The sequence below is a fragment of the Onychomys torridus genome, chromosome 1 (assembly GCF_903995425.1).
Source record: "Onychomys torridus chromosome 1, mOncTor1.1, whole genome shotgun sequence".
NCBI lineage: Eukaryota > Metazoa > Chordata > Mammalia > Rodentia > Cricetidae > Onychomys > Onychomys torridus.
The window spans coordinates 127,204,308-127,221,590 of record NC_050443.1 but is presented as its reverse complement, the minus strand read 5'-3'; the positions used below and the strand labels follow the sequence as shown (position 1 = coordinate 127,221,590).

At 40.7% G+C, this 17,283-nt stretch overlaps 1 protein-coding gene across 1 annotated transcript; it reads right to left on the bottom strand.

The window, feature by feature from the left end:
* Nucleotides 1–245: 245 nt before the first annotated feature.
* On the bottom strand, nt 246–16,137 carry Atl3 (atlastin GTPase 3). The gene is made up of 8 exons (XM_036175701.1): nt 16,055–16,137; nt 15,704–15,796; nt 14,533–14,671; nt 8,656–8,783; nt 8,057–8,113; nt 7,126–7,197; nt 2,970–3,401; nt 246–1,221 (listed from the first exon to the last, which is right to left on the bottom strand). Exons 1-8 carry the CDS (start codon nt 16,082–16,084, stop codon nt 1,135–1,137), a joined length of 1,038 nt encoding a protein of 345 aa, XP_036031594.1. The 5' UTR covers nt 16,085–16,137; the 3' UTR covers nt 246–1,134.
* Between the last annotated feature and the right edge of the window lie 1,146 nt (nt 16,138–17,283).

Genomic DNA, 17,283 nt, shown 5'->3' with positions numbered 1-17,283 from the left:
CTAAAATGTTTGAATAAAGACTTTAGATCAGATTATGATTATTTGCTATTACCACCACGCTACGTGAAATTGAACAACAATTAAAAGAAGTAATATTTGGTAATGTCTTTTCTCTGTTGAAAATGACTATTTTTGAGAGTGACACATACATACATAATATTACAGTGAATCTGACCAAGACACAAATTCAAGTGACTTATCAGAGGTCACATGGTTCATTCAAACAACAATTTTACCATGAAGTATCTAGCTCATTCCTTTTATTAACCACTGTTGTTTTTTTTTTTTAAAGAACTGTTTGCCTCTTTTCTAGAAAGAAGCTATAGGAATAAAAATATATTCTCCAACACAGAATATTAAATGATTTAATTTTTTCCATGCTGCATAGCAAAGGTAATTCATATAAATAAGGTTTTGAACCAAAGTAGCACAGGTCTGTAGTCAAGCTACTTAAGAAGCTAGAGAGGAAGGAAGAAGATAGAAGCTCACAGCCAACCTGGGAACAAAGTAATCTCAAGACCCGAGACTGCACAGTCAAGCCGGCAGGGACAGCTCCAGGGTAGAACAATTGCATAGCCTGTCAGGTGCTAGGTTCAATCACCAGAACTAGGGGAAATTGTTTAAGTGTAATAAGTATCATTTCAGTTGGCCTTCAGTTCGGAGCCTTTTTCAAGTTGTATAAACTTTTGAAAAACAAATCTCAAAGGTACAAAAGAACTGAAATCCAAAATCCAAGAGAACTTGATCCAAAACTGTACTTCATGAGGTTGTCCTCCATTCCTCAGCCTTCCTGGATGGCAGAGGAACGGACCTAAAAGGCACTATGTGGCACATCAAAGACTTTAAAAGCTGCATTTCCATGTTTTCCTTTTGGCCCCCCCCCCAACCCTTTAAAGTGCACAAAGCAAAGAGAGAAGAGAATAGCCTTGGATCTGTAACAGCAAGAAAAAGAAATGCTTCCAAGACAAGTGGAATCGGAAACCATAGGAGAGGTCAGTTCATTTATTATGGTGCCCTGTCTCAGCTCTTCCAGGATGCTCTCAGATCTGCCATTCCTCTGGAACTGAACCCACGATGGCATTAGCAGAAATGCAGGTACTGACTAGGCTTTTGTTGAATCTTGCCGTTAAGACGCTATTGAGCCTTTTTATCCGTAGGTGGTCTCCCAGCGATGGCATCCCTCACTGCAGCCTGAGTAGAATTACCAAAATGAGAAGAAGCCTGCAAAAGTCCATTTAGTTAATGTATTAGTTATTAAACTACAACACAGCATTTAAAAAAAAAAAACCTAAGTCCTAGGCCATAACTTCTAAATATCTTTCCTCATCAGCAGTCAATAAGACCAAGTGGTGAGAGGAAACCATGGCCACAGCTGACTCCTAAGGGTCAGTGGAGCATATGCTCCTCTGCTGAGGAGGTGGAGGCTTCACACCATTGGCCTAACAGATCTGTTTATGCTACAGAAAAAGAAACAAGCTTGTACTAAAAATATACAAAATGATCAGCTATAGTGGAACACACCTGCAATGCAACCTCAGTACTCAGGAGCTGAGGTAGAAGGATTATAGATGTTTCAGGCCATTCTGCATTACACATTGAGTTCCAGGCCACCCTAAACTATGGAAAGACCCTTCCTCAAAAATTAATTTATGAAAACTGGAACTCAGCCAGGTAGAGCATATGGGATATGCTATACCCTCAGCACTTATAGCACTTGGAGCTCTTTAGAGACAGCAAAATCAGAAGTTCGAGAGTTTAAGTTCATCTTCTTCTATATTATGAACTCTGAAACCAGCCGAGGCAACATGAGAGTATCTCAAACAAACAAAATCCATTGGCTCATCAGGTAAATACTTGCTGTTCAACCCTAACGACCTGAGTTCAATTCTCAGAACCCACATAAAGGTAAATGACAAAAACTGACTCTACAAAGTTGTCCTCCAACCTCCACATCTTGTGCTCTGGGTCTCATACACCCACACTCACATATCATATACAACACAACACACACAACAATAACAAGCTTAAACTTTAAAAATAAAAAATCCCAGATTATGTCAATCTCAAAAACCATTGGCCGGGCGATGGTGGCGCACGCCTGTAATCCCAGCACTCAGGAGGCAGAAGCAGGCGGATCTCTGTGAGTTCGAGGCCAGCCTGGTCTACAAAGTGAGATCCAGGAAAGGCGCAAAGCTACACAGAGAAGCCCTGTCTCGGAAAAAAACAAAAAACAAAAAAAAGCAAAAAAAACATTTTGCAGCCAAGCAGTGGTGGCGCATGACTTTAATCCCAGCACTCTGAAGGCAGAGGCAGGCAGATCTCTGTGAGGTTAAGGCCAGCCTGGTCTACAGAGTGAGTTCTAGAACAGCTAGGACTGTTACACAGAGAAATCCTGTCTCGAAAAAGCAAAAAAAAAGGGGAAAAATTGCATTTTGAAGACATAAATGATCGTATATATGAAGATACCATAAAGAAGCCCACTATTTTGCATGTTAACCAAAACAATTAATTAAAAATAAAAATAAGGGGCTGGAGAGATGGCTCAGAGGTTAAGAGCACTGACTGCTCTTCCAGAGGTCATGAGTTCAATTCCCAGCACACACATGGTGGCTCCCAACCATCTGTAACGAGATCCGGTGCCCTCTTCTGGCTTGCAGTCATATATGCTGTATACATAATAAATAAAAATAAAAAAATAAATCTTTAAAAAATAAATAAATAAATAAGAATAAAACTGCTCCAGGAGAAACACAGTAGATCAAAGACCATTTTTTGCATTAAAGGCCATTTAGGCATTAAAACGAAGTATCAGGATTAAATATTAATATACTAAAAAAGAATAAAACATAAAGCCTATCAGAATATGGGCTTAACCCCGTTTTTTCACTATGAAATTCTTCCAAATTTTACAACATAAGCAGCACAATCACCACAGACCCCCGCCCCCAGCCTCAGCCAGCACCACTCACCTGCTCTAACACATATGCTGCACCAGAGTCAATAGCTCCACCCAGCTCACGATACTGACCGGAATACCTGACGTAGCCCCAGGTGAGGAGTGCTATTAACAGCAGTCCAACCAGACAGTTGAACAGCTGAGCCACAACCTCCAGCCCAATGAAGCCACTGAAGCCCGAGGCTATGTACATCGCTGCTATGACTGTGAACAGGACTGCAGGGGTCCGGAAGGTGCTGAAGACATTCTTGCTGCCATTGTGTTTGCAGAAGTTCTCATACAGTCCCTTGATTTCCTCCTCCAGCTCCTGCTGGTAACGGAAGCTGAAATCCTTCCCGCCCATCTTTTTGGTCTTCTTAAAGTGGTCCAAAGAGAGTTGTCTGAATTCTTGGTGCTTCTCTTCTAAAATGTCTGGAGACAAATAAGGTTTCTCTCCCCCACAAACCTATAAATGACAAAACACATGAAAATTCTTGTACATACCAAATAAAACAAGTAAAAAGAGACAGTAAAGAGTAGAATGCTCCTAAGAGTTTAGGAAAAAAGCTTAGAAGTTAACTTCAGAAAATATTCAAGGGTGACTGAGGACACACATGGTAGAGTACTTGCCTACTATGCAGTGCCGTGGGTTCAATCTCAATACCATATAAATCAGTATTGTGGTGCACATGTATAATTCCAACATTCCAGAAGTGGTTATAGAAAGGATCCACCAGAGAGGGTCAGAAAGTCCAAGGTCATCCTCAACTACATAGAGCTTAAGGCCCACCTAGGCTACACGAGATCCTACTTTAATAAGTCAGAAAAGGGGCTGGAGAGAAGGTTCAGAGGTCTCTCTGACTGCTCTTACAGAGGACCCAGTTCAATTCCCAGCACCCACATGACAGCTCACAATTGTAACTCCAGTGCCAGGGGACCCAACATTCACACAGACATACAAGCAGGCAAAAATACCAATGCATATATATTTTTTTTAATTCAGAAAAGCTAGGAGATTAAGGATAACACTGAAGATCACTGACCTCCATTTAGTAACAGTAGCATGCCAGCTAAGTATTTTCATTCTCACAACCCTATTCAAGCTGGACTAGTACCTACTTCTCAGGAGTGGCTCTGTGCAACATTTTTTGGCCTCCCGAAACTCATTTCGCCCACTTTGAAGATACCTTAAAATTTGTGAGTATGAATGTAGCCATTATGAGACCATTAGTTCTGCTGCCTGTGAGCTGCCTGTTTTTCCTTTATGGTTCTTAGTTGTTCTTTTGCAGAGCTGCCAGCTTAAGTCATGCTGGGATCAAGAATAATGGGCCTTGGCGGTTCGTGTTCCTGGAGTTGTGTCCATGCCAGTGGATGCCCACACACTCCAGCAGAGAATTTGACATCATTGCTGCCATTGTTGCTGTTATAACAGTGACGACCACCACTACTACTGTTTCTGGGATTGCCATTTCATAACTGGTTACTACAGCTAGCACAGTGGAGACCCTGGCAGCAAAAGTAGCTACCACAGTTAATTAATCTTTCATTCTATTAGGCAAGACAAATTTAAATCAATACTTATATACATTTCGATTGGCTTTGAAAGTTATAAATTTACAAACTCAAGTTCCACTTGCTCTTCGGGATACCATCTTACAAGGACTCCAATTTGCAGTAAGGCTCGTTAAGGAAGGGAATGGCTCAGCTGCCTTTAGCCTACTGGCTATGGGTGGGTTAGGACTTCTGTTGGTCTTTTCTGTGTCAAACACAGACTGCAAGCCCAGTGCCACTTAGAGATCTTTGGCAACAGTTAACTCTGCAGCTCTCACACAATTGAGCCTGTATGATAATGAGTATTCAGAGATGGGTAATGCCTGGGGGGCGCTCAGCAACCTAAGACAGAGTGCCTGTGTGGCCTGGACAGGTGTCTCCATGATGGGTAAGGTGACCTGCTGATGTCCCAGGCAACCTAAGTCAGAAGCTCATTTTTTAGTAAAGCGGGGGGAGGACCTGTAGGACCCTGGCCCCTGTTTTGGGTAACTATTGCCTTGCTTGCGGACCTTGACCCTGATATCCTCCCTATGCTAATTCCCTGTGAGATTCCACCCTCCTGAATGCTTAAGGGAAGCTCCGTGTCTGTGTATCCAGCATATTGGGCATTAACAGCTTAGATGCAAGTTTGTAAAACATCAGAAGTGAGGGTGGGGACTTAGCTCAATGGTAGAGCGCTTGCCTAGCAAGCGCAATGCCCAGGGTTCGATCCTTAGCTATTTAAAAACAAACAAACAAACAAACAACATCAGAAGCAAACTTCTGCCCTCCGGGGTTTTCCCATTGTGCTGTAAGCCTGTATTCAAGACCTTCTCCCTCCTACAATAAAGGGCATTCAAAAAAAAAAAAAAAGAGGGGATCAAGATCATGATGGGGAAACCCACAGAGACAGCTGACGGGTGCTAGTTGACTCTGGACTGACAGCTCAGGAACCTGCATGGGACTGAACTAGGCCCACTGAATATGGGTGACAGTTGTGTGGCTTGACCTGTTTGTGGGGTCCCTGGCAGCAGGACCAGGACTTATCCTAGGTGCATGAACTGGCTTATTGGAGCCCATTCCCTGTGGTGGGATACCTTGCTCAGCCTTGATACAATGGGGAGTGGCTAGGCTCTCCTTCAACTTGGTATGCCAGGTGAGGAGGTGAGAGAAGGGGAGGGAACTGGGGTTGGTATGTAAAATAAAAAAAAAATAAATAAATATATTTTTAAAAATTTAAAAAAAAATAAAGCACTCATCTCTCTCTCTCTCACACACACACACACACACACACACACACACACACACACACACACACACACACACACACACACACACACACACAAGTCAGAGAAGACAAATAGCCAAGGCCAAAGCCAGACATACTAGTAAATATCTATAATCCCAGCAATCAGGAGGCAGAGGCAAGAGATAGAGCTGGAGCTGGTCTATATAAATTCCAAGCCAACAAGGGCTACGTTAATTAATTTTTAAAATTTAAAAAAAAGAAAAGAAAAAACAGGGTAACACTAATCAAAAAGAACAAAAATACTCTTGAGAAAGCTTGGTTAGAAATGGCTAATAACCAGACACAGAGGGGCTGGAGAGATGGTTCAGCAGTTAAGAACACTTGCTGCTCTTGCATACAATTAGAGTTCAGTTCCCAGCAAACAATCAGAAAGTTCACAACCTCCTATAACTAGAGTTCCAGGGGATCTAGTGCCCACCTCTGGCCTACTCAGGTACCTACTGGTACAGATAAATAAACAGTAAATCTTTTTTTTTGTTGTTTTGTTTTGTTTTTGTTTTTGTTTTTGAAGACAGGATTTCTCTGTGTAGCTTTGCGCCTGTCCTGGATCTCACTCTGTAGACCAGGCTGGCCTCGAACTCACAGAGATCTGCCTGCCTCTGCCTCCCGAGTGCTGGGATTAAAGGTGTGCGCCACCACCGCCCAGCAAATAGTAAATCTTAAAAGAAAAGAAATAACACACATAGTAGCACACGTTTGCAATCTAAGACTCAGGAGACTTGTCATGAGTTTGAGACCAACCTGGACTACATATCAAGACCCTGTCTCAGAAAAACAAAAATAACTAGAAGATCCCAATTACACAGATTCTGTTTCAAAAGAAAAGAAAAAAAATTAAAAAATAATTAGAACATCCCCATTACCAGCATGACCTGAAAAACAGCTTTATGTCTCATCATCTTAAGACGCATTAAGCTGGGACTGTAAAGACAGCTAGTAGTTTAAAGAGGGCTTTCAGCTTTCCCAAATAACCGACCAGGTTACATTTCCAACAACACGCATGCTAAGCCATTCACAAACACCTGAAACTTTAGCTTCAGAGGATCTAACGCCCTCTTCTGGCTTCCGTGAACACCCACATATGTGTCATAAATTAACAAAGATTCCTAAGTGAAGTGCAAACAAGTCTTTAAAGCACATTCCTGTGCCACAGCATCAGTGAGGTAGAGGCAGTACAATCAGACGTTTCAAGCCAGCCTCTACTACACAGTGATTTTCAGAGCAGCCTAGTACATAAAACCCTATTCAAACAAAAAGGTTACATTGAATAAAGTTTGGCCCTCTGAAGTCAACAGTCATGCTCAGGAAATAGAGAAATAGACACTGCAGAAAAAAGGTGTTACCAACATACCTCCTCCATGTTGTTGTAATAAATATCTTTGGCAGAGGCTGCAGCTGCCAAATTGTTGGCTTCAGCAGTGGCCTTTTAAGAAAGAAAAGTATGAACTATAAATACTTCTTGAAACATTTTCCCAGAAACCAAGAAAAAATATCTCTTATTCTCATCTTTCTTTTCTATTAACCTGTCATTATTTATATTTCCATATAATTCAACTGATAAAATATACTTTTGCCAAATTTTGTGCCAAAACATCTATCCTAGCACTTAAAAATCTTTAGTATAAACCAAACCTCCAAAACTCAAGAAAATATAATTCCCTTTACTTCAATTTCCACCTTAACAGTTGCATACTTTGGACTGAGGATGAAGCTCAGTGGTACAGCACTTATCTAACCTGTAAGGTGTAAGGCACCTGAGTTTAATCCGAGTGACTCAAAATAAGAAAAACAAAAAACAAGGGCAAAAATTTCATTTATACTATTAATCACGAGGTCCAGTGATTTTTGTGAAAATATTTGCTACTAAAGAAATCAGTATTTAGTAATAAATGTCCACATATTCAGCATATGAAAGTGAGAAGCTGTTTTAACCAAATGACCAATGAATCCTAAGGACAAGAGCCAGAAGTTACACCAAAGTAAAGCACCAACGACTGGAAGTGGCTTGTCTAACAAGGCAACTATACTACAGTTGCATATAACAAAGCAGTGTTTCCCCAGTGTGTCATGAAAGGAAACAGCCCCAAATGCACTCACTGTCCTAGAAAACACAAATGAAGCAGAAGGTACCCACACTTCCTGCAAAATGTGCTCTTAAAAGTCAAGGTGAGGCTATAAAAAGGAGAGTGGTCTTGCTCTCATCTTCAGGACTCAGTTATGTCATATCTGGGCCAATTCCAGCAATTAAAACATGTAATTTAGGATACCAAAGACTTTATTACCTGAAGCATGGATTTTGGGTGAGGCAGATCTTCTCCTTGGTAAATTTTAATATATGCCTTAAAATGTAAACATAGAAGCAATCACAAAAATACAATTCTAAAATATTTTGCTCATATTTTAAAACAGTGGAACCACACAACTGCATTTTCCTAAAATCCTAGATCAACAATCAAGAATTAGCAGAAGCAGGACACACTTCTGAGTGCATGTTTAGTTAGCATTTTTAGTTATCTAAAAATACTCTCAAGCAGCACAAGCCTACCAAGGCCAAGATTCCAATCAGGCCCCCATGCACAACCTGTGGGCAGAGACCATCCACCTGGAGATAGTTGCGTCCCATTTACGTGCGTCTCCTACTCACAGCAACCTCCTAACCACCTCCTGTCCACATCATCTTCCTTGAAGACACGGTAATGACTACTCTAAGAGAGTGCAAAGAACATCATTTGGTTCTTATGCCCATACTGCCCCCCAGTGGCCCACTCCTGGAAGGATACTATGGTTGTAAAATGTCTCTGACCATCTCCCCGAGAAAACTACTAACATTAAAATCAATTTTACAAAAAAAACAAAGCTTAGAACTAAAACTCATATTTACCTTAAAATATTCCAACAGTCCCCGGCAGGTGACTTTGGAGCCATTGATCTCCTTTTCCATTAACTTAGATGGGTTTAGTACATACGGTATCAGTGCCTGCAACTGCTCTTTGAATTCACTTGCAATATCTATATACAGGATCATAAAGAAAAAACCAAAATGAGCACAAAACAAAACTCTTGCAGAAAGGGGGTGAAGACTATGTTTGCTGGCCAGAATTGAAACCCAGGATTAAGTTGGTTTTTTTCCCCCTATCTGTGTAGCCTTGGCGGCCGACTGTGTAGACCCGGCTGGCCTTGAACTCACAAAAATCCACCTGCTTCTGCCTCCCAAGTGCTGGAATTAAAGGCATGCATCACCACTGCCTGGCTAGATAAGGATAGTCTCTTTATCCTGTTCTGAACTGGAAATCACTTAAATGTGACAGGAAGGAGCTGGAGAGATGGCTCAGAGGTTAAGAGCACCTACTGTTCTTCCAGAGATCCTGAGTTCAATTCCCAGCACCCAAACGGTGGCTCTCAACCATCTGTAATGAGATCTGGCACCTTCTTCTGTGTACATGATAAATAAATAAATAAATCTTTTTTTTTTTTTAAATGTGACAGGAAGGAAGGGTACAAATTTAAGTAGATCTTGGACTTTATCCCTGTTGCTAAGTGATACTGTACTTTTAGATTAAGTGATTGTATTTTTAGATTTATAGATGGGTATTTTATAATTTTAGATCCAAGAAAAGGCATTTAAAAATTTTCATATTACCAAATTACTATGCATAAAAACTATAACACAGCCAGATGACAATGGTGCACATCTTCAATCCAAACACTCAGGAGGCAGAGGCAGGCAGACCTCTGTAAATTCAAGGCCAACCTGATCTACAGAGAAACCCTGTCTCAGGGGAAGAAAAAAAAAAAAAAGGTAACATACTAACATATTTTTGTTTTTCTGATTGTTGTAATGGTTCACTATTTTCAATAATTTGGGTTTGGGAATTTGGAGATTTGGGCAACTGGGTTTGGGCTGTTTTGTTTGATTGCTTTTTGGTTTCTGCTCAATGCTAAGGATCACACTCATGGCTTCTTGCATGCCAAGGAAGCCTCTATAAATGAGCTACATACCTCTAGTCCTTCTTGGACTTGCCTTCTCATATATATATTATATATATTAAAAAAAAATACTTAAACCCTATTTTATTTTATAGTTCTATTTTGAGGCTAGTCGTGGTGGTGCACACCTTTAATTCCAGCATTCCAGAAACAGAGATAGGCGTATCTCTGTGTGTTCATGGCCAGCCTGGTCTACATAGTAAATTTCAAAGGACAGCTAAGACTATATAGTGAGACCCTGTCTCAAAAAATAATTTTAAAAAATATAGTTCTACCTTGAATGAGGGAACCACATGGTTCCTAGTCATAAGACTGGAGACTGCTTACACTAAATTTGCTCCCTGTCTCATAAACATATACAGTGTAAAACAACATACTTCCTGTTTAGTGACTAAACCACCTGTAGACTATGTGTGGACAATGGAGTAAATAGTGCTGCCTCCCCCAAATGTGCCCATATGAAACCTCAGAATGTGACCTTATTTGGAAGGTGTCCCAGCAAATGTGATTCACTGAAATGAGGCCTTAAAATGGCTCTGAGGGGCCTTACATCTAGAGATGGCTGGCAGGAGGAAGACCACACAAAGAAGACAGTCGTGACAACAAAAGAGCTAGGAGTGTAAGAGTGGCACAACCACAGCCAAAGAACGCCATGGACTGCCAGCACCTCCCGGGGCCAGGAGAGAAGGGGGGTAGGCCCTCCTCAGAGCCTCTGGAGGGAGCCAGCCACTACTTGACACTTCTAGCCTCCTCAACTGTAAAAGAATCTCGGTTGTCTTAAGCTGTCTAGCTTGTAGTAACTTGTTAAAGGCAACCACTGGAATGTAAACAACGAGCATCCCAGTAACAATACACCTTCAAGTCACAGTCAAACAACTTTTAAAAACTGCCCACTTTCTAAGTAAATATGTTAAAATGAAACTTGGTTTCAAAACAGAAGGCTTTGAAATATTAAAATGCCTTAAGATAGGAAAAGATGCCATGTTTTTATGCTTATACCTGGTAACCTGACCTCCCTTTGACAATGGCATGAAGAGTCACTCTGATCCATCCTCCTAACCCAGGTGTGGTAGAGTATGTCTGTAATCCCAGCACTTGGGAAGTGGAAACACAAGAACTGCTCCAAGTTCAAAGCTAGCCTGGTCTACATATCAACTCCCAGGTAAGGCACGTCAAAATACTTCAACTCAAAACAAACAAAAATCCAACAGTTTAGATTTTGTAAAAATACAGCTAATCATGAAGTGCCATAACCCTGAAAAAACATTACCAGCCCCTGGGCACAGTGGTGTGTATATCTCAATCCCAGCAGTCAAGATGTAGAGGCAGGAAGATAAGTTCAAAATTACCCTTGGCTACCAAGTGAATTTGAGGCCAGCCTGGGCTACATGAGATCCTGCCCCTCCAAAAAAATAAAAAGGAAAAACAAATACGTTATCACTACTCACACACATACATACATACATACATTCACACACACACACACACACACACACACACACACACACACATGCACTTAACTCTGAAAAATTCTCTCCCAGTTCTTTAGGTAACAGGTTATAGTTCCACTGTTTGCCTAAGCAGGTATCTCTACCAAGCCCAGGCCTTGCTCTTGAATCTCTCAATCATTGTAGGGGGCCATCCCACCTCTTTTCCCCAGGGTACTCTTGAGCAGAAGCAGCCTATATTAGATAGAAAGATAGCTGGAGAAAGACAGACAGAAACACAGGATAGCCTCAGGAAGGCCTAATCCATTGGGCCCTGACTGTCTCTGCTGAAGGGCTTTTAAAGGAATGCCAAGGGGTGGAGCAAAAGACCTCCCCCCAGCACAGCCAAGTGCAGACCATCCCAGATACCTGGTGACCATGCATGTGGTCAAGCCATCTCCTAATGCAGCTGCTTTGTAAAGCAAGCTCAGATCTAATGAGGAAACCTTTGTGGGCTCCCACAAATCATTAAGTGACAAACTCCCAGAGTATTTCCTTCAGGAAAGCTGCCAACTGCTTAACATATCATGCAAATGTCAAACAGAGGATAAAGGTTATACTTCTCAAATTCAATTTGTTTCACAGAACTTTGACCAGCTGGTCTATAAATCTTTTAAAAGATTTATTAATGGGAGGAGGGGACAGGATAAGAGTGACGGCTCAGCAGACGAGCACTACTCTTCCAGAGGATTCCAGTGTGATTCCCAGCACCCACATGATGGCTCAAAAACATCTGTAACCCAGTTCCAGAGGATCAGATACCCTCTTCTGGCCTCTGCAGGCAATATACGTACGTAAGTGGTGCACAGACATATATGCTGGCAAAACACCCATACACATTAAATGAAAAAATAAATCTTTGAAGAGAAAAGATGGAGAGATGGCTCAGCAGTTAGGCATACTTGTTGCCCTTGCAGAGGACCCAGGTTCAGTTCTCAGCATCCACATGGAAGCACCCAACAATCAGTAACTCCAGTTCCAGGGGATCCAGCACACTTTCCCGAGCTCTGCAGGCACCAGGCGTACACATGGTGCACAAACATACAAGTAGGCAAAATATTCATACACACAGAATAAATTTTTAAAAAGTTAAGTATCTACTTTTATGGGGGGGGGGGGGCTGCATGTACATATGTGTACTATGTTCATGCCAGTACCCAGGTCAGAAGAAGGCAGATCCCCTGAAACCGCAGTTACAGACAGTTGTGAACTATTTGATGTGGGGTACTAGGAACAGAACCCAAGAACACTCTAAACTACCGAGTTATCTTTTTAGCCTTGACTTAGACAAATGTATTATTCTTCTTAGATTAACTAAATCAAAAAAGTAAAAACTGTGTATTTCATATTTACTGAGACTAGTTTTAAAAAAAGGCAAGTTGTCCTGGTAACTCAACAAGTACACATTCTCTAAAGACTTCCTCCAAAGAACAATGAACTTCTATTCCCATGGTGTGAGCTTTAAGGCACCAGAACCCGGATGTGAACCTCTGCCCCATTGCTTTTAGCTGAGAACTTTGAGTGAGTTGCTTAACTTTCCTTGTTTTCACCAGCTTCCTCATGTTGAGATAAAAGAAATGATGTAACTTCATGGAATTACTGTGAATTTAGTTTGAAAGCACTTTGCACAACAGTGGGAACCCAAATGGACTGCAAAGCTGTCACCTACTATGATCAGTGTTTTAGGGAAAATTAAAAGGCCCTAATCAGCCTATAAACAAACTGCTTAACAAGTATAAACTGTGGGCCAGCCATCAGGTGACTCAAGGCCTCCAGGAATAAGGAACAAAATAAGATAATGGTACCCAAGCATCCAAATCAGGGCTCCACTCATGCTAGATAAGTAGTTTACCAACTATGGTACATGCCCAGCCCTATAATGGGTAAGTTTAAGTGGTTCAAATATTTAAGAATACCGTCAAAATAATGATGCATTCAATGAAACTGGTAATTGAAAGCAGTTACCATTGCTACTTCAAAAAAATTTTGGGGCTGGAGAGATGGCTCAGAGGTTAAGAGTGCTGACTGCTCTTCCAGAAGTCCTGAGTTCAATTCCCAGCAACCACATGGTGGCTCACAACCATCTGTAATGAGATCTGGCGCCTTCTTCTGCATACATAATAAATAAATAAATCTTTAAAAAAGAATATGTTTATAAAAAAATTTTTTTAATTTAATGAATTAATTAAATAATGTAGATCAAAATTTGGCAACCTTGGCAATATTGACATTAGTGGCCATATAACCCTTTGTGGGGAGAATGGATCCTATGGATTATGTGATATTTAGCAGCATTCCTGGTCTGTAACCACCACATACTAGTGGTATCAGTAATAAGGCTGACATTCAAAAACACCTATAGATATTTTTAAAAGACACATGAACAAAACAAAACAAAAAAAATCATCTTCTGTTAAGAACCACTGAGGAGCTGGAAAGATGGCTCAGTAGTTTGGACACTTGTTCTTGCAGAAGACACTGGTTTGGCTCCCAGCACCTACGCAGTAGCTCACAACTGTCAATAACTCCATTTCTAGGGTATCTGATGCCTTCTTCAGATCTCTGCAGACACCAGGCATGCACATGGTACACATACATACATGCAGGCAAAATCTGAAAGAAAGGAAGAAAGAAAGAAAGAAGGAAGGAAGGAAGGAAGGAAGGAAGGAAAGAAAAGAAAAGAAAAGAAACAAATAAAAAAAAAAAAAGAACTGCTGGGCTAGAACCATCCTCAGTACTCATTCTCACTGTACAGAGAATTCTGAAAAAGCACAGGAACCAAAGTTACAGACACATTTTACTGAGCAGACTATATGAGTCATGGTGNCTGTCTCTAACCTACCAACTACTCAGCACTTCCTGAACGTTAGCCCATGACCCAGCATCAGGTTTTGCTACAAGCACAAATAAGCTTAAACAGTAACTTAGCCATGTATCATGGTATTTTTCTTGAGGAAGATAATTTTACTTGAAAAATATTAGCTGTCTTGGCTTTCAGTCTTCCTTTATTTAGCACTTTGACCTCTTATAAAGTGGGAACTACAATATGTCTCTTAGAATGATCCTTAAAGAACAACATCTTATTTTCAGTTTGTAAAACAGGCAAAATACTTTGGACGGTTACAGTCGGTCAAGAGCAAAATCTGAACTAGACTGACACTATTCTTCCTATAAGACCATATTCATTCTCATAACCATCCATCTGACTTACAATTGACACTGACTGCTCATTATGGGATTCCAAAGATCAAATCATATGTATAGTAACAATGTCTGTGACACACCTTTCAATTTCCCATCAAAGTCTGGACTTGTGGCCACCTGGAGCCCTGGATGTGGTAAGAGAAAACAGGTAACATCCGAGAAACATGAGTGAATATGATTTCGAACGTTCTGAATTTCTTCATGTTGATGTTCCTTCACCTGCCAAGGAAAATCAACACTTTACCAGCCAAAAATGATTTGCTATTCTTCACTAACAGCCACTAGCATAAGGACAAAGGAAAGACTTCCTGACTGACAGATCAGAGTGACCAATGGGAAGAGCCAGAGCCCCAAGAAGCAGTAAGTACATGAATGTGCACTTGGCTGTCATAGCTAACGGAGAGCAGGCACTGAAGACTTAGTTAAAGGGTATTGCAGGCTGAAGAGATCTGGTTGTTCTTCCAGGGGACGCGGGTTCAATTTCCAACACCCACATGGCAGCTCACAACTATCTGTAACTCCAAGATCTGACAGTTTCACATAGACATACATGCAGGCAAAACACCAATGTACATAAATAAAATAAAGTTTAAAAAAAAAAAAAGGTTACTGTACAACATTTAAGAACAGCAGGCTTGCCGGCCAGAAGGAGGATCCAATAAGCTAGCAGTGACTGACAAAGGTCTCTTGTGCTTCTATTTCAGGGAAGAGACTAGGCTTGTTTTATACATATATGCCAAAGCAAATAAAAATGACTAAGGACAGAACTACAGTTCTAAACATGACATTCTAAAGGCACAAACAGAACCTGATGAAAAATAACAACTCAGAATTATAATTATAATGGCCTTTTGCTCAGAGTTCCTCTACAGTGTCTATATATTATATACCCAGGCTCTTCAATTTTACCATGAAAAAAAATCCTGGGGCCAGAAAGGTGGCTCAGCGAGTAAAGGTACATGCCACCAAGTCTACTGACCTGAGTTTGATCCCTGAGACCCACGTGGTGGAAAGAGAGAACTCACTCCCACAAGCTGTTCTGACCTTCTTATGAGTACTGCAGTGCTCTCTTCTACCACACATACAAATATATACATGTAATTTTAAAAATTTTAAACAAAAAAGTACACTGGTTTATGCTAATATTTAAACATTTTACGGAGTATCATTTTAAATAATATGCTTTAAACACAACAGTCAAAAGCAAATGAAAGAGTTACTTTTAGATAATTATTTAGATTTCCCACTTACCTGTAAACGCTTATCCAAAAATGCCATTCCTCCTTGCAGTCCATAGTTATACTCATAAGGGAAACTCCAGTCTCGAATCAAAAACATCAGTGTCTATTGACAGAGCAGAACAGAATTATAACACTGTACAAGTGCATATGCAAGATTAATTACAGTTATGGTAATACTTTCTCCTAATCTTTTCAAAGGGGGCAAGGGCTTGCTGAAGTCTGAGCTATATAACAAGAGTCAGTCTCAACAACAACAACAAAAAAAAACCAAAACCTGTAGCTTACAGGTCATATTAAAAACAGGCAGATCTGCTGAACTGTGAACTAAACAAAGATATGAATAACATCCATAGTGCTTTACCTGGAAGGGTTTTTGGAAAATTTCATCCATTGCCAGACGGCCATATTCTGTGAAGAGCTTTAAAAAAGAAGAGTTAGTGGCTTGAAACTACTTTAAATAGTTTTATGGTATTCTTTTGCAAAAATATTTGAGAGCTGGTAAGATGGTTCAGTAGTTAAGAATACTTGTTCTGGGGTTGGGGATTTAGCTCAGTGGTAGAGTGCTTGCCTAGCAAGCGCAAGGCCCTGGGATCAATCTTCAGCTCCACCAAAAAAAAAAAAACTTGTTCTGCCAGAGGACCTGGGTTCGATTCTAGCACTCACATGAAGGCTCACTATCATTGGTAACTCCAGTTCCAGAGGATACAACACTCTTCTGGCCTCCATGGGCACCAGGCATATTCATACACGCAGGCAAAACACTCATACACATAAAATGAATCTAAGAAATAATTAAATTAAAATATTCATGTGGCTGGGCCTGGTAGCCTTTAATCACCATGAGCACTCAGACTAGTGTGTAGAGATTCCCATTTTGTGCACTTTTACAAAAGTTCTGGTGATACAGAAAATACCTACACAATTCAAATGACTGAATGAATTAACTGAGATTGGGTTCCCACACATATTTACTTGCTTCTTATGAAGTCACAGTTTATAATAAAATGAAGCTTAAATAAATGTCAAATTCGGGGGCTGGAGAGGTGGCTCAGCGGTTAAGAGCACTGGCTGTTCTTCCTGAGGTCCCGAGTTCAATTCCCAGCATCCACATGGTGGCTCACAACATCTGTAATGAGATCTGGCGCCCTCTTCTGGCCTGCAGGCATACATGCAGACAGAACACTCACTGTATTCATAATAAATCTTTAAAAATACAAAAAAATGTCAAATTCACTGGACAAAGGGGTGAAATAATATGACAGTAACACAAACACTATGAACGAAAAGAAACACAGGGCAACTGACATTTTTTTTTTTTTTTTTTTCCGAAACAGGGTTTCTCTGTAGCTTTGGAGCCTGTCCTGGATCTCGATCTGTAGTCCAGGCTGGCCTTGAACTCAGACATCCACCTGCCTCTGCCTCCCAAGTGCTAGGATTAAAGGTGTGCACCACCACTGCCCGGCAAATACTTTCTTTTTTTGTTTGTTTGTTTGTTTGTTTTTTATTTATTATTTACAGTGTTCTGTCTGCATGTATGTCTGCAGACCAGAAAAAGGGCACCAGGTCTCATTACAGATGTTGTGAGCCACC